Source organism: Rhea pennata, chromosome 20, assembly GCF_028389875.1.
Source record: "Rhea pennata isolate bPtePen1 chromosome 20, bPtePen1.pri, whole genome shotgun sequence".
NCBI lineage: Eukaryota > Metazoa > Chordata > Aves > Rheiformes > Rheidae > Rhea > Rhea pennata.
The window spans coordinates 4,183,293-4,200,885 of record NC_084682.1 but is presented as its reverse complement, the minus strand read 5'-3'; the positions used below and the strand labels follow the sequence as shown (position 1 = coordinate 4,200,885).

At 44.7% G+C, this 17,593-nt stretch overlaps 1 protein-coding gene across 1 annotated transcript in view; it reads left to right on the top strand.

Moving 5' to 3' along the window:
• The first annotated feature begins 128 nt into the window (after window positions 1-128).
• VPS53 (VPS53 subunit of GARP complex) overlaps window positions 129-17,593 on the top strand; it is a 66,485-nt gene continuing 49,020 nt past the window's right edge. The window contains exons 1-4 of the mRNA XM_062592175.1: window positions 129-237; window positions 3,478-3,558; window positions 4,657-4,706; window positions 5,516-5,582. Of these exons, the coding sequence (XP_062448159.1) occupies window positions 154-237; window positions 3,478-3,558; window positions 4,657-4,706; window positions 5,516-5,582 (282 nt within the window). The 5' untranslated portion in view covers window positions 129-153. The remainder of the gene's footprint in view (window positions 238-3,477; window positions 3,559-4,656; window positions 4,707-5,515; window positions 5,583-17,593) is intronic.

Genomic DNA, 17,593 nt, shown 5'->3' with positions numbered 1-17,593 from the left:
GCCCCGCAGGCCACGCCCCCGCTCCGCAGGCCACGCCCCCCGCAGGCCCCGCCCCCGCAGGCCCCGCCCCTCCGCGGGCGAGGGGGCAAGAGGAGGCGGAGTCCTCCCGCTTCCCGGCGTGCCGCGCGGCCCGGAAGCGGCGGCGCCGCCGCCATGGAGGAGGACGAGCCGGAGCTGGCGGCGGGGCTGGAGGCGGCGCTGGAGCTGGCGCCCGCCGTGCAGGCGGCCATCGAGCAGGTGCGGCGGCCCGGCGGGAGGAGGCGGAGGCCGGGCCGCGGCCGGCAGGGCGGGCGGGCGGGCGGGCTGCGGCCTGCGCCGGGAGGCCGCTGTGGGGAGGCCCCGGCCGCGGCCCTGCTCAGCTGCGGGCGCCCCGCTGGTGCTCCGTCGCCAGCAGCCGCGGATCGCCGCCCTGTGCGGTTGCTGGCAGGTAACTCGTATTTTATCGTAACGCTGCAGGTAATCGGTAGCTCCGGCTGTAGCGTCTGGCATGTGAGGTCGATGCTGCGAGGCCTGTGGTTTGCTGCAAGTCTGTATGGCCTGAGAGTCTCCCTATGTTACAGTTTTACAGTCTATGTTATACTGCAGCTCACGTCTTCCAGTGCCCCTCAAAATCCTCAGCAGCTCTTAGAGCTCAGCAGAAAAGATCCACAACAACTAGAGGAAAAAAATTGTGTTTCCACCGAAGCCTAAGACTGAATGTGTGCCAGCCTCAGCTAACCCCTCAACCTGAAGAGCTCTTTCCTGTAGTAAAGAATCTGTATGCAGAAATAGCAGCTGTCTCTCAAAGTACCACACGGATAAATCTTCTCATTCTCTTGTGTGTTGGGGCTTGTAGATTGTTTTTTGTGGCTCTCTCTAAAGCAGTAGAACAGATTGTGATAGGTGGCACAGCTGTTCAAGTGAGCTCAGCATCAGAAGGTAAGGAAGGTAGGAGAATTCTTTTGTGTGTGTTACAGACTTCAGAACTCAGCTGTTTTCACGAAGCAGGCACCTCACATGTTCTGTCTCTTTGTGAGATTGGTGCATCTGGCAGTGAACTGTTGAGTTGTTTTTACTGAAACTTTGAGAACTGCTGAATTAAATACAGATCCTGAAGGAGAGGTGGAACTTATCCAGGAAAGTGCTGAAGAAGTCACCTAGTGATGTTTTAGTCTAGCACAGAGCTTCTCTTCAAGCTCACACATCTCTCTTTAGAGAGAGATGGTTTTGACTTGAGCTTTTTGAGCAATAGAAAATTCATCACATCCCTGGCTGAGTTGTTTTAGCAGATAACAAGACTGTAGGTAGCTATTCCAATCTTGATTGGGAAGAGGCAGTTGAAGATGGCACTGCATCCTGCTGTTCCTCAGTTCCTAACTGGCATTCACCGACCAGTAGTCCTGTCACTACTGTGAACATTGCTTTGGGCAAAACCTTCCACATTCTGGTACAGTTAGCAGAACTTGCTCAGCTGACTCCTACGTGAAGCAGGATGAGGAGCACATGCAGGCTATTGCTCCAGCAAAAACATGGGCTAGTTGTTTGGGTTGACAGCTTGTGACAAAGACCTAGGAGTAGTAATGTCATTAGCTGGTTACAGCTGCCTGCAGCATCGACATCTGTCTTATGATTTGAGAGCATGTTCCCAACTAGCCCATGTTTTCCATCGCACCTCCTGCTTGAGTTGCTTTTAACTCTTGTGGGAATCTGGAATGAATCTGCTCCAACTGAATGTTAGTTTAGTAAAACATAAGTAGTTTTTTGGTTGGAGCTGAGTGCCCTCAGGCACTGTGTGAATGGCCAGGAGCTGTGAGCCCAGAGCAGGGAAAGCTGATTGTGATACTGCATTTATGCTCTTAACGTGGGCTGATGTCCAAGCCTCTTCCTTACCTCCTGTTTCTCTTTGGCTGCAGGAGTAACTGGAAAAAAGGCAAGCTCTCCAGGCTTGTAAAAGGAGGAGTGGGAGAGGGGAGACCTCGTTTTGATCTGTGCACTGTGTGGTGTTTTTGTAGTGCCGTGCTTGTTTAGTGCTTTGCCCAGTTGCACTGGATCCTGTGAAATTATCCGTGTGCCTGGTGATATTACTGCATTCAGCTCGCTCGTGGCCTTGTTGCTTCTGCTGTTCAGCCTGTTGTGTCTGAATCTGCTTCAGCTATCCCAGCACCCTGGATGTGGTGGTCATTTGTAACTGAAAGCTTCATGATACTGCGTGGTTCTGCGATTCTCCTTAGAGAGACTGCAACCTCTTGGTGTTTGTAATATCATTTAGCTCATTTTCTCCCTTCCTAGAGGAAGGGGAAGCGTATCTGGCAGTCAGATGTCATTGACAGGTTGAACTGAGGGGCTGACTCGGACTTTGGCAGGACAAAAATCTGTCGCTGCGCAGCTGGTGTTATGTACTGATTGGGATAGCAGCACTTTGTCCCTTTGACTGTGTGATCTGTTTGCAGTTCACTTGCTTGTTGCCTTAGTTTTCTTGACCATGTGAGTGGTTCTGGATCTGGCCAAGTGCTTGTGGAACTACTTTAGTCTTTGGGTGAAAGTAACTGAAGAGACCTATTTCTAGAAGTTGCTTTCATTTAAAGAGCCTCATAAAGGCACTGTTCTCACTCTTTAAAATGTAGATGCTGTGTGTGCCCACACGATCAGTCATTCTTACGATGACTTTGTGAAGGCTCTAAGTGGCTGGGATGATACAGAGAGGTGGTGCTGCAGTGTGACTGGGGTGAGCTTCTGTGTGAAGTAGTCCTGGTTTTGATCACGGAGGGCAGAGCAGATGGCTGCGTAAACAAGGAACAAACATGGTAACAAGTAGGTAATGCAGCATGTTTTAGTGTGTGGGGGCGAAGTGCAAAGCCTGATGGCCTCATTTGCATCATTTCAGCTACTCTGAGGACAGATGAAATCTGTTTATACTGCAGCTGCTCTTTTCATTCCCATGACTGGGAAGAATCATTCAACAGATTTTGTTTCTCTTGCTCTTTTTCATGTGGAAGTGGCAAAACCCAAGTCTCCAGAGGACTTGTACAATCGCTTCTTAATTCATCATGTTTTGTATTACGAGACTGAGTAGCAAATCCTCTGCCTCTCACCACAGGGCCTTGCAAAACCCAAGCACAGATAAGGGCAAAGCTTCAGCAGGGGTTTCATTTGCAGACAGCTACAAAAGCGTCAAAATAGTTTGGGATGCATAAATAATGGTTTGTGTGTCTTGGGAATTCCTTGCACATGACTGATTGTGCTTGGGCTGTATCTGGAAGCATGCATGTATATTATCACCTTGCAGAAACACAGGGATATCTGCAGGAATTTTAATGTCAGAGACCACCAGAGAACATAGCTCCTTTACTGCTGGGCAGAGGCCTGGCTGCCCTCTGCACAGATTCTTTAAAATAATGCTATTAAACATGATCTGAAGCGAGTGCTACAGCGATTAAAAGTGGTAGGTACTGTGTAAAGTTGATGTATTAATTGTGGGTTTTTCTTTCCCTTCTTCAGGTATTTCCCAGCCAAGATCCACTGGACAGAGCAGACTTCAATGCTGTGGAATATATTAATACTCTCTTTCCCACTGAGCAAGTAAGTAGTGCTCATAGTACTGTCCTCCCCTCGATGTGAGGGGTAAGTTGATGGTAAATGACAGAGGACATGCTTAAACCTGTATCCAAATCTTTTCTTCTAAACAGCAGCGCGAGTAGCAAGTTTATAGTAGTAATCACTTCTTATATTTGCATTTGGTGAGATTCACTGTCATTATACAGACTCTATAGCCAGAGTTTTTGCTGGAGTGAAAGTCCTGCCTTGATCTGCAGAAGGAAATTACTTCTATATGAAGGTTTCTCTTGCAATTAATTTCATAAGTTGCTGTGACTCCTGAATGAATCACTGTTGTGAATTTAGCATTGGTGAATTCTCAGGGGTTTCAGCCAAATAAGGCAAGTATTGTATGTGGAAATGCCATTAGTCAGCTGTGTTTTAATCCTGTTGTTTCTTTTGAGCTATAAAAAAAAGGTTCATGGATACCATTGTGGGGTGGTATCCAACCACAAGTTTGTGAATCCCTAATCAATCCCACAGGCAGTTTTGGACTAAGCAACTGAGGAAGGGAGGAGTTTCTGCAGCTGAAGAGTGGGTGTTGTGGGGTAGCTCCTTCACAGGTTTTACTGTGTTTAAGACCTGCTGCAGCACTGGATTCTGGCTTCAGCTGTTCCTGTTCAGCTTGCTGGTGGTGCTGATTTGTGTTTTTTTTCCCCTTTGCCAGGGGGCAGTTGTCTGCTCCCTTGTCCAGCTCCAACAGCAGCTAGGCCTCCTCTACCCTGGTGTGGTGGGATTCCAGGTTCTGTGGGAGGGTCCCTCTTGCCATTGCCTGCTAGAGGTCACAGTCACCATGGCATTTAGGGAGCAATCCCTGCTGGCTGAGGCAGAGCCCAGGCAGTGAAAGAGGAGAGGAGAGGAGGGCTGCACCCTACTTGCTGAAGGGGAACTGGGGAGCCTCTGAGACCTGCAGCCTGTACATTATGTGACCCGAAGGGTGGCTAAGATACCCTGTGTCTCAGTTCCTCTGTTAGTAAAGTAGGTGTTATTACACTCCTTGTGAAGTGCCATGCCTGAGAATGTGTTAGGTATCACAGCTGCAGAAAAGTTTTATGCCTTTAAATTCTGGTTTTTGTATTGTAGTCTTTGGCAAACATCGATGAAGTCGTGAACAAAATCAGATTGAAAATAAGGTAAATTCTTTTCCATTTCATTGCATTTCAGATGTGGAGCAGTCAGGTTGTCACCTAAGGCTTCTTTATATATAGTTTAGCTATAGTATAGAAAATATCTATAATCTGAAATAATTTGCTTGGAAGATGTGAATAGGTTTAAGCTCAAATGTAATAGAGTGGGGGAAAAGATGAAAATATCTCACTGTAATTTTTTTTTTCTTGCTTTTTCCCAGCTGTGTAGTAATTTCCTTCAGGGATCTTGTGGTGGGTTGTAAAGTAGAGTTTTTGAAAGGTTATGAATTAAGAATCAGCAAGTATCACATTTTAGTACAGTTTGAAAGCTGAGGAAAAAAAAAATCCTGAGTAAACTATCAGGAAACAGATCACTTGTTTGTGAGGTCAAATTAGCAATTTTTATTGTCACTTTTGGTACTATGAGTATAAAGTAAAAGTGTGAGTGCACAGGAAATACTTACATTGTCTGTGCAGTCTGGCATTGCCAACCTGAAAACACTGAGAAGTGTTGTAATATATGAAAAGAAGTGGAGTTTGATGAGGAAAAGCTGAAGGTATTGGCTAACAGAAGAGAAATGCAAGAAGCCTTGATTAAATTAAGAAATAAAATTCTATTTTTGGAGCAAGACTTTTAAATTAGGTATTGATGTCCTGGAGAGAGAGAGAGAGAGAGAGAGAGAGAGAAATGTGAGTCTAGTGTTGGTAGCACCAGCTTTTTTTTTATTTGGTCTTTTTAGCTCTCAAGATTCCTACAAACTGCTTGAGTCATGCATATAGAGAATGAGTTTGACATTATAGATTTTCTTCTTCAGGAGGCTGGATGACAACATTCGAACAGTAGTGAGAGGACAAACCAATGTGGGACAGGATGGCAGGCAGGTATGTGCATCTCATCCCGGTACATGCCAGAGGTTCTCATCTTGTGCTACTAAACTGAGAAAAGGCTCTGGCAGGCAGGAACCTGCTGTCATCGTTACAGAGGTGTTTCTACTGTCTCTTGCCTTGACTCTGTGAGCTGCTCACTGAACAGCTGTTCTGACATGCTTTCTGATCACTCTGCAAAGAGAAGTGAATGAGAAATTGATTTAAAAATCTGAAGCAGAAACAGGAGGCTTGCAATTGCGCCACTGTGAAGCTAATCACAAATGAACAGGAGTAAATAGATGCAAGCATATTTCCTATTGAGTAAGGATCAGTAAAAGGATATTTAGCCTTTTAACTAGGTCATTTACTGAAATATCCTGCGTCATTAGTGACTAAGCCTGATTGCTGAATGATTCATGCAAGATGAATTGGCAGTCAGTAATCAGGTTTTCATTTGTATTTTGCTTGATGGATGTGTGCTCAGAGTACAGTATTGAACATCATGGCCGTGGCCACTATTTGTGGACACTGATCTTGGTCTGTGCCTAATCTGATGTTGAGACATCACCTGATGCTGCAGTTTCCTGCATCTGTTCTGTTTTAGACCAGGAACATCAATGGCTTGAGCTGTTAATCCTGCTGCTTTCTTCAGGACCAACAGTGATCTATCTTTTTATGCTAGATTTAAGAATGGGTTGCTGGGAAGGGATGATCATTCCCTTACCAGCAAAACTGCCTGTGTTTTCCAATTTTTGCTGCGGTAGCGATCAGTATAGCTGTTCTTCCTCAGTCTCACAATTTTTCATGCATGTTGTGTAAAAAGAATTTCAGTGCAATCTGGACATAGAGAACAGAGAACAGAAAAAGGACAGATTAAAACGTTCATAGTTGGCTGACTTCCAACAGACTTATTTCTGCAGTCTTGTACTCACAAAGATATAGAGAGTTTATTTTACTGGAGGAGAATGTTGCGTCTAGGGCTAGGAAAAAAAAAACAAACAGCTTTTCATTTCTAATCTTAACTCTGCCAAAGGGTCTGTGGCCTTCAGTGATTTTTTTTTCCACTTACCTATGCCTTGATATTGCTGTTGAAAATATGGGTTGCTTACTTCTCCCTGCAGAGCTAGTTTAGTGTTTGTGTAGTTCACCAAGTACTGCTCCTAAACTGGGGATGTGCTTGGGATACAGCGTAAGGCAGGGCAGGTTGGCTGCTCCTACCCAAGAGTAGTGCTGCCTGCGATCACTGTGCAGGGATGAGAAGTTGGGTGGGGAGGCAGTTACTGAGACTGAGGCAGAAGTGGAAACTAGTGCAGTACTTGGAGGGGGAGAGTTTGGATATGATTGGTGGTATCAACCAGGGAAAGCTGGTGCTCTTGTAGCCTTTTGGGCATGTACAAGGGTGACAAGTTTAGAGAAGACTGCAAAAAGGAGGGAACGAGAAGAGCTGTAGGTGAGAATTGCCCCATGTTTCTTCAGGGCCTGCTGATTGGAGACATGAATGTGGTGAGAGAGGTAAAAGAAGCAGTGCTGTAGTCAGCTGGGCTTGCAGGGTAATGAAAGTGCTTGTGTACTATGGAAATTCAGCAAGCGCTGGTTAGAGCTGTGCTTTCTCACTGTATTCCCTTTGAAGTTCTCCACAGCATGTGGAGACAGTTTTGGACAGTATCCTTCTCTGAAGTGCTGCAGAGGCAGATCTTTGTACAGGCCTTCATTTAGTCTGGCTATAAAGGAACCAATTGAAATTTTGTCCAAGTTAATCCTTTAAACATGCGTGTGTGTGGTGTCTGTGTAGGATGCCTTTCAAGTGGTCTGGAACTGCAGTTAATCACAAGCACTGCTGTACTTAGTTGCAAATGCTCATATTTTTTTTTCCTCGCTTTGCTGTGTAAGGTAGAAGTGCAGTTTAAAAAAAAGACTCCAAAACCTGCAGATGCAGAGTGCTCTAAGGTCGGGCAGCCTCCCAGAGGCATGACAAATTTTTTCCACTTTCAGACTTCCTCAAATACTGTAGTCATTTGGTTATTGAGAATGTTAGTTCTCCACTAAAAAGTTGTTCATATTTGAAATGCTGTGGACCTTTTGAGCATTTCTAATCCAAGTCCTCAATTTCATTCATGTGTGGGTTTCATACTGAACTGCTGGAACAGGACTGTTAGTGGCAGGACTTAGGAAACCATGCGTCAGGGTTTAAAGTGACAAAGGAGTGTCAGTAACTTCAGGCCTGAGATGTTAGCAGGCTGGATGGACTGGCAGCAGAACAGGTTGTCTTACAGCATCGGGGCATGCTTACATAGCATTTTAGTTTAAGGTGGCATTTTTTTCTCTGGCTCTGAAGAACCCAGCAGGAAAACTTGGAAACAATTGCTGTCTCAGTGGTACTCTCTTAATTCATCATACATGCTACCTGGGGGAAGTGAGAGAGCCTTTAATCACACAACAGCCCTGTTAATAGCAGATTGTGGGGGTGAAAACCTTGCTCTCTAGCACCTGCCACCGGTTCCTGTGCTGAAGAGTGCCTTTGTTCTACCAACATGTGTCACTGGAATCAAGGACACTTAGAAATGTTAAGTTTTATGATGTGAGAGGCCTCTCTTCCCACACTTGAAGAGGAAGGGTTTCATTTCCCAGTGCATGATAAGAATTTGCTACAAAATGCCTAAAAGCAAGGGGTCCTTAAGAAAAGCAGATCCTTTGCTAGGAATGGAGTCTGTTATTGTAAGGATGTTTTTTTTGTAACAGCAGTAAACATTGCAAAAGCAATGCCAATCTTTCCCTACCTTTTCTGGTAGTAGTTTGTAGTTTAGTCCTATGATAAATACCTTCCCCAGAGTCCACTTTATTTAATTCATACCTAGCTAGTTCCTTGTAACCTTTTTCAGGCTTTTTTTTTTTCCCTCATGAGTGATCCATCTGAGGAGCTGCTGTGTCCCTTTCATTTGTTCCCCTAATATCTTCCATGCTTTCTTCTCTCTATTCTTAAAACCTGGACTGTTGCTGGCTGTCCTGAACAGGGCCTGTCTGAAAGGACTTTCCTTGCTCTGCAGGGTCTTGTTCTAATGGCTCTGCTGTCTTGTCAGGATAGAGCTGCAGCTGTGACCTTTCTGTTGTGGGGGAGCGCACACAGATTCTCTTTTCAACTCTTTTATCTTTGTTAAATCTATAGGAAATCAGTAGTTCCAAGACCCATACTTCCCTGCGAAATACGAGTGAAGCATACACAGGGATAGACAGTGTGATCCTGTGTTTTCCTTTCCCTTAGGAAGCCCACGTGGAAGTTTGCATTTTGTTGTATTTACCAGAGCTGCAAACCACCATTGACTAATAAAGGAGTTGGCAATCAGCTGTTGTGATAGGTTTGCAAAAAAGTTTCAAAACCACCACAGCAAAAAATTTAAACTTTAGATACTTTCCCCCTGTATAGTGGTTTCTTACCATAGGAGATCTCTAGCCTGTAGTATGTGTTACTCACAATGGACTAGCTTTTGAAAAAGCCATTCCTATCTTGTAGTGTATTTGCATCTCTCAATATACTGAGACCCAGGAACAGCTATGTAAGTCTGTCCTGAAAGTGTGCCCTCTAAAAAGGAAATAGGAACTCAGTTGCAACTGCTTGAATTTCGGTGGGAGCTCAGGATGCTGTGTAAATACGGTAAGATTAGACCTTGGAGTTTTCCGAAAGACTTCTCCTTTAGTCACATACTTTCCCAACAGCATACAGTGCCAACAGAAATCAGTGTTAACCAGAATTGCCTGGCTGTGTGGTATCAGAGCTAGAAGAGCTGTTCTTGTTTCTTAAAAATATATATATCATTTGTTCTCCGTACATCCTTTCAGTCTTTGACTTCCCTCTTAAAGAGTCATAAACTTTGCATGCAGTGGTAAATAAAAGTTTTTATGTAAGTCGAAGCAAGCCAGGTGAGGGTCCCTGCTGAGGTTCGCTCGTTTGTACCCGTACCTCCTTTGGGTGTGCTGGGTAGAGGCAGGGTTGTGGACGTGGGTGGCTGCTGCCTCTTCTGTCCTTGTGCGCGAGACCGTAACGTGCACTGTGGCGGGGGGAGAAGCTGATTTGGGAGCTTCGGCCTTGTCTGTTCCCATCTCCTGCCAGCTTCAGTTACTGAGCAGGAGAGCTGGAATCTGATGCAGGCTGTTGGTTAAAGCGAGCGCCGGGGCCTGGGAGTTATCAACTAAGCTTTTTTGATAGTCTATTTGGCAAGCAGTGATGCCAGGCAGGTGTCTGGAAGATGAACTTAAGGCTATTTGACTTTGAACAGATTTCTAGGCCTCTGAGGAAGGGATGATTTGACGGGAGAGCCCAGCAAGGTGGGCTCCCCTCGTGCTGAGGAGCAGTAGTGCTTCAGTCGACCTCCCTGAGAGCTGCACCTCCCAAAGCTGCCAGGAGAGGGGGGCCCAGCCTCGGTTTTGAGATCAGGATAACAGCCTCTTTTGCTGTTAACCGATGGTAAGGGAGGAGAGGGGTCTGAGCAGCGCCTCGGGTTGTTCTTGCCGTCAGGCCGGAGGTGAGTTGTAGCTTACAGCTGTGGCAGTGGGCTCCCCGAGCCCCCGCAGGAGAAGCGGCCCCGGGGGGCTGCAGGGTCAGACTCCTAGTTGCAGCTTAGCAGTGATGCTCCCTGCGAGCCGCCCTCCTGTCCAGGCTGGCCGGCAGCGCTCACACTTGTGCTGTTGAGGGTAGCGTTTTTGTGGTTCGCGTGCGTCGGGGCGCTCGAGCAAGTCTGCGTGAGTGTGTGCGCGAGAGGGTTGCAGGAGCAGCTTTCTGTAGTGTATTTTAAGCAGTTTCCCAAATAGTCTTGATCACATACATGTGTACCTATGGAATAGTATTTAGTGGCTGAAAAAGCAGATTCTAAATCTAAATAACTCTTCTGGGGCCGTATTTATTTGATTGACTTTATTTTTAAACAGCACTGAAGACTGGAACACTCCTCTCCATAGCGCGTAGCAGTTCGCAGTTCAAAGCATCTGCCTCTTTGAAACTTTGCCCTAGAATTTCCTCCAAATGCAAAAAGCCTTAAAATAATCTGGCTCATTTGGCTTCCCCTTCCTGGTGCGATATTTCTGTAAAGTGTGTAGACAATACTGTTAACTTCAGAAATTATCTCACTAATGATCCTTTTCTGGGAGGAAACAACAGTCGTGGGTGGAACATTCCACTGCAGGGTGTAACAAAACTTTCCTTGGGAGTCCCAGACTGGGGCTATTTCTGCTGCCTCGGGAGAGGCTGGGAATGCAGAAGCTGCTGTGGTTCACTTGTAACAGTGCGGCTTAGGCTGTGCCTGCCTTTTCTGGGGAGCCAGTGCTCTCTGATTTTTTTTTTCCTTTGTAAAGTTTTTCTCGAATCTGCTGCTGAACTGGAGTCTGGACTGACGTTGCTATGAGCTGTAGTCCAGTTGCACCATGCTTTTCTCTCTGCCCTACAGTGTAGGATAAAACGTTCCCATAGATTTTTCCACTGAGCATTTAATGCACTCTGTGCATTTTTATTTGTCACTCTTCAGTTCTGTTTATTGCCAAACCTTCTACATGGACTGGCTATATTTTTTCTGACAGTTGCTGACATGCCTTTGCTGTTTTTGTGGCTGAAGTTACCTCACCTATCAAGCCAAATGTCTTTGTAATAAAGTAGCCTCTGTATTTTCAGACTATTTTAACCCTTTGCCTCTATCTCTGCAACTTGGTTTATCATTTAGTATCTCCTAGTACATTAGTGTTCTGACTTATTTGGTGCTACAACAAAGTGTTAACTAAAAGGAGGAAATGAATGTGTTCTGGACTGGGAAAGCCTTGTGTGTGTCTCATGGCTGAAGACACTGGTCTAATAACTTGGTTTGCTTTGATTGGCTCCCACTGCTTTGCTCTGCTCTCTGAGAACAGTAATATATTTTTTTTCTTAAGTACAGGAGTGCAAGAAAAGAGGTGGCAGCTGCTGTGGTTAAAGAATATAAATATATTCTTGCTGCCCAGCCTGAACCCAGTGCATCAGTAGAGAGTTTAATTAGCCATCCCTTACCTTGGTAACCATTGCTGTCTTTTCTCATTGCACATAAAAATAAACATGTCTCGGCCCTGCAGCTGGGGTGAGGCTTAGACGGCGTTCCCTGCCCTGCGTGTGTGCCGCGGCGTCTGGCAGCGTTTAAGCCTGTGGAAGGAGGAGGATGCGTCTGCATAGAAAAATGTCCACGGATTATTGGGTTTGACAAGGTCATAGGTGGAAGGATGTGAAATACTTTCTCTTGGCTTTTTTTTCCCTTTCTTTTGACAGAGATCAGGAAATACTATGTAGAATCGATACAGGGAGGAAGGAGGAGATGAAGATGGATGGTCAGCAGAGGAAGCGAGTGCTACGGGCCCCGCCTGTGGCAGGGAGTGGGATGTGGTGCTGCCCTGCTGCCCGAGTGCCCCCTTAGCTAGCGGTGTCCGTAGCCGCAGCGGGGAGGTCTGCTCTGGCCTCCCTCCTCCCAGCCTCGTCAAGCGCTGCAGCTGGCAGGCAGCGTCACTGGCGCCAGCGGCTCGTCCTCTCCGCAGCTCCACAAGTGCTGGGTAACAGGCAGTGTCTGCCTGGCCAGCAGAGTTTTTTGTGCACTGTTTGCATAAAACATGCTTAAAAAGCAGCACTGTTGCTTCAGCCTTGTCTCCTATCTCCACTTGTTTGTGTGGAGACAGCTGTTTTGGCTACAGGTTAAGATTTAAGTTAAACTGAGGTAGTCAGTGCTTTCAGGTCACCTGCTGTAGACACCTGGTTTTATTTTTGCCTTTATTGAAATGCTGTCTTCCAGGCATCAAATTGCACACTGCTTCCTTGGCTGCAGTGTGTGAGCTGGGCACTTGTGGTTCGCGTGGAAGAGTGTCTACAGTACCTCGAATGCTGGGGCCTCACCTCTGCTGCTGAGGTAGCATTGACTAAGTCTGTGTGGGCAATAGGGCAAGGAAAATTGTGGTAAGATCTCTTAAAAACTAATTAAGCCTAAGGTCTGAAAAGTGTGTGCAGGCATTTCTCTGCCCAAGTCCCTGATGTTGCAGGCACTGCCTCTAAATGATATTCTCTCCTACATGGCTAAATTTTATCTCGTATTTTCTGAGGAGTAGATCATTATTCTGAAATATGAACAGACAAATGTTAGTTTTTTACTTCATGTTTTGAGGTGGGGAGGGTTGAATAGTGTCTTCAGCTGTTTAATTTTATTTGAAAAAAAGGCCATGTCACAGATTCTGTAAGACTTCAGTCCAGTTACTGGAGTCCCATAATATCCTTAAGCTTTTTGTAGCCAATGAATAATAAACAAAAGTTGAGCTGCCAAAATAAATCAAAAGTGAGATTCAGAGACATTCCCCAAGTGAATTATGACAGTTGGATGATGCTCTTCCCATCTAAGAGACACAGGAAGCTTTTTCTAACCTAAAACATGTTTACTGAGAACATTTCAGGTAAATGGCATGCCAAGAAGAAATAGTGCTGTTTAATCTTTTGGCTCCTGGCCACGGATTATTGGGTGGCATCTGCAACTGTAGAAAGAGGTCAGGCATAACTTTTGCCATCTGCTGCAATGCCCAGTTCAGGGCAGAAGCAAGTCTGAGCTTGACCTTCTCTTGTACTTCTATATTAAAAGGCAGTAAATGTGCTATGTTGCTGTCTCTAGCCTCGGGCTAGAAAATGGATTGCATTTTGTGCTGGCAAAAGGCATGCTTTATTTTTGATGGTGTTAAAGGCACTGCAAGTTGGAGTAAGACTGGGCTGTCCCATAGCCAGTGCTCTTTTGTTTTTGCTGCCAGCAAATCAAGAAGCCCAGCGTGAAAATAGAAATCTTGACAACAGACAGGAGTTTTTGTCATACTACTAATTTTTTTCCTCTCTCCTTTTTTTTTTTTTTTGGTGTGTCCATGTGGTAATACTTATTCCAGCTGTGTTGCTTCCATGTCTATGGCTGATGAACTGTCATCATTTCCATTTATAAATCCCTATTTGTGGGCTTCATGATATGGTTGTGCATTTTTTCCTCACCATACTTAGCCTCTAGGGCCTCAACCTGCAAACGAATTCATCTTGCAAAGTTTGAGAAGCGAAAACTTGGCCAGTTGCTAAACTTACCCCCCACGTAATTCAAACGCGGCTCCCGTGTTGCCGATATGACTGGAATACTGTCTGCAGTGTGCAAGCCTGTCAACAGACAGATGGGAATCCAGCCCTCGGTAATTACAGGCTTCCTAGGCGAGTTTAGTGTGTAAGGTGGCAGATCAAACGAAGCCCGTGGCGGTGCGCTAGTGTGTGTGGCAAGGGCAGTTAGTTACCCAGCATCCAGGGCAGAGGCACTGCCAGCAGAGATGTGCCGCCGTCGCGGGGCACGAAGCGGAGGGCTGCGGACAGCCTCACATCCAGACGCTGCTGGATTCAGCTACTGTGATTTATCTTTAGCAGTAAAAACTTTAGAGTTTTCTATAAAATGAAACAAGCTTGAGATTCAAAGTATGTTTCCACCCTCTTCTCAGACTGAAGGGACTCATTTGTATGAGGGTTTAGTGGCAGAAATTGTTAGGCTGGTTGTAATGTACAAGGGTCTCTTTGAAATTTCTGCAGCTGAGGCTCCTTTGAGAGCTGGGGATGGGAACTTATTTTTAGGCATGGTCTAGATTTTCATTGATCTGGGTTGCAAGTGTGGCAGCAAATGAAAGGAGCATTAACACCCTGTATCCAAGGATGGGGATAGATCCAGGAGCATTAAGTTCTCAGCATCCTGACCACATCCCAATTTGTAACATTAAAAATACATTTGGATGCTGTGAATTTGGCAGATGTCAAGTGTCTATAAAATACTTAGTAGAGGACAGCTTTCTGATGTGGGTAATAACATCCAATAGAAATAGATACTGGCTAGAATCAAATAAAACTAGCATGTTTTTAGCACAACACTAGTAAGCGTATGGAAGCTATCAAGGTATTTTAACCATTACTGGGGACAGAACAATGTTAATTCAGTAGTTTGCAAGCTCAGAGTTTCCCAAGCAAGCAAAATACCTCTGAAGGCTTGCTCTTTCCCTAATTAAATGGCATTTTATAGTAACACAAGGGCCCCTCTTAGGTTCCTTTGTTTGCGTATTTCTGAATGCTTCAGTATCTGTGTACATGCACAAGGATGAATCAAGAGGTATTTAGAAATCACACCCACCCACTAAGGGAATGTCAGGGCCTGACTGGCAGGATGAGGCAGCAGGAGCTGTGCCTGAGGCGGGGAAGGGAAGGAGGATGCTGCATCCCCCCCATTTGCCATGGCCTTGGGGATCTGGAGAGACTGACTGTAACACCCCAAAATGTTCTTTGGCTTGAATATTGTTGCTGATGGTGTTTGTATTGTTGTTGATGTGACTGTTACTGTAAGTGGCTAGAACCCTGGCTTTTAAAGGATGTGTCACTTAAATCTAGTCAATTAAAAATTCACGTCACTATTATTTTGCTAGGCTTGGCCTCATCCCACCTCTTGCTTGGGGGCGTTTTCTTTCTACTGTTGCTGTGTGGAAGACCTCATGTAAACAGGTGACAAAACTGATGATGTGCAGATTGACCTTACTCCATAGGCAATCTTTCTAAATTCCTGTTTTTAAGTTTTGTACTACAGTAGTGGCTTGACTGTTTTCCTGTTGCATCTCAAGGTGGAGAAGGTTGAAGAGCTGTGGTTCATTAGTCTGCTATGCTTTTCCCTCCATACTTTGAAGAATTTAATGAAAACTTGCGTAGCTCTGTCCAGCTTACCTTGGCTCCAGCTCTGAGCTACAGAGTTAGGTCCTCCATCTCCCATGCCTTAGCTCTCGGTGGCCTACATTTAATCACTACTGTTTACGCAAGAACAAGAGAGCTTCTGCTGTATAAATGCAAATTGCCTGAGAAATGGAGCTAGTTAAAAATCTGTCATGTGCTTGAATTGGAAGATTCCCTTCTCCCCTTCAGAAGAACTGGCTGAAGAAAGTCTGTTTTGAAGCCCTGCTCTTGCCGGCCCTGGGGCTAGGCAGTGCCAGGCGGAGGCACCTTGCTGTCTCCTGCTTCCCTCTTGCAGCTGGAAGGTGTCCTGAACCCATGCCGAGACAGGAGATCATAAATACGCTGCAAACAGAGGAGGAGACCAGTGAACCAGAGCCAAAGCCTCTCTTGTACAGAGTGTTTTTTGCTTAGATTCTCTAGCCCTGTTGCCGGTTCTGCCCTCTTTCCTAAATTTACAGCTGTCAGAGGAGCTAGGGTACCCCAAGGAGAAACACGAAACAAGAAGCTTGAGTAAGCAACAGTAGCCGTTCTTAAGACGTTGCCGACGGATAGCCCTGCCTCTCGGGCAGTAGCGTCCTATTGATGCTGTATTTCTCAGCTGGAGCCTGAAGTTCAGAGACCGTGGAGGTTGTATGAAGTTGTAATAAATAATGCTGATGGGTTAATTGTAGCTTGCAGGCTCAGTTGTTGATTAGAGTCATATGGTATTTTTCCAGTACATCGCAACCTTAATTTCAACATCCTTGTTTCACATAACCGCAACAGATTATGTATCCAGTCTTTTTATTTATTAGTGGTCCTTTGCCCCTGAAATGACCTGCTATTTTAGGAAAGGAAATATAATAACCCAAAGTTTGTAAGCCCTTTGGGGTACCATACACACATTGCACTGATGAGGAGACCAGTAAATTAATAACTCAAGGTGAACCCTGTGTCAAGCCACAGAAGATTAGCAGATATTGTTAACCACATAAATCAGTTATGTCAGATTAAGAGAATTCTGATGATATTGTTTTGACTTTAGAATTTCTGTCCAAAATAAATCCTCTATTAGTAAAATAATGAAAGCAATAAGAAAGTGCTTTTAAAACTCATGATTCACTGTCTTAAAGAGAGCAGTTATTGTATATAGCATGGTGAATTTACTGGATAGAAAATGCACTCTGAGCAAGTACGAAGGGTAGTCTCTCAAAGTCCGCAATTTCCCATTTCACAGGGGAGAGAGAATAAGTGTTAATGTAATAAGCTTCTGTGTTAGACCTTGACTAATTAGGCCTATTATCACATCTTAGAAGTCAACTTCTTATCCCTCAATAATGAGCATCATTTATCAAATACAAGATTAAAAAGAAAAAGGTTTGTGTTTCTTTGGTCGTGCTGTCTTTGCTTTACTCTAACTTTGCAGTGGCCACGATGGTGAACTTTTTTTTTTTTCCTTTATTGGTTGGTTTAATTTCCTCCCTCTACTTGCAGTACTTTACTTTCAAATGCTGCAGTTGGAATGTTATGGCCTAAAACTTATTTGGTTTCTTTAGAAAGAACCATTAAGATTGTTTAATGGTAGGTTTTGTCCAACAAGTAATGCTTTTGAGTCGCTTCTGAATTTTCCATCAGAGTTATCTGATGGTGTCCTTCTGGCTAAAAGAATAATAAATTTTCATCCAGCATTAATTTCAGCAGATCATATGTGTTTGAAAAAAAGTCTTCATCTCTAAATATAAACTATATATAATTTTAAAAAAACCTTAAGTACATTAATAGAGTACATTAATGAATTCATTTCTTCCAGCTCAAATAAGAATATACAGTGGGGTTTTTTAGTTTTTTTAGGAGAGTAGCTACTGAATTAGTTGAAGATTTATATCTTAATGGCTAAGCAACATTTGGAAGCAAGTCTTAAGAAATGAAACTAGTGTTTATGAGCAATACTGGCTTACTCAAGTCCATTAAGTTTGCTGCTGAGTTCTCTGTGTGGGTTTTTAACAGTTCTGGAAATGCGTGCCTTCTCAAAGAGCTGCGATGTAAAAATCGAACCGAACGGCAGCTGCTGTTCCTCTCTCCCGAATTACAGCCATGTTGTTTTGCTAAGCAGCAGGAGACCAGACTTCTTCAATTCATCATACGGGGGCAGAGCACTCATCTCGCTTGTGTTTTTCTGCAGTCTCTGAGAAGGTGGAAGCAAGAAGCGTCAGGACCGGGGGATGACACCCGGTCACCTTATTTCTGGCAGTTTTAAGTATGCAGGAATAACGTCCTGTTTGAA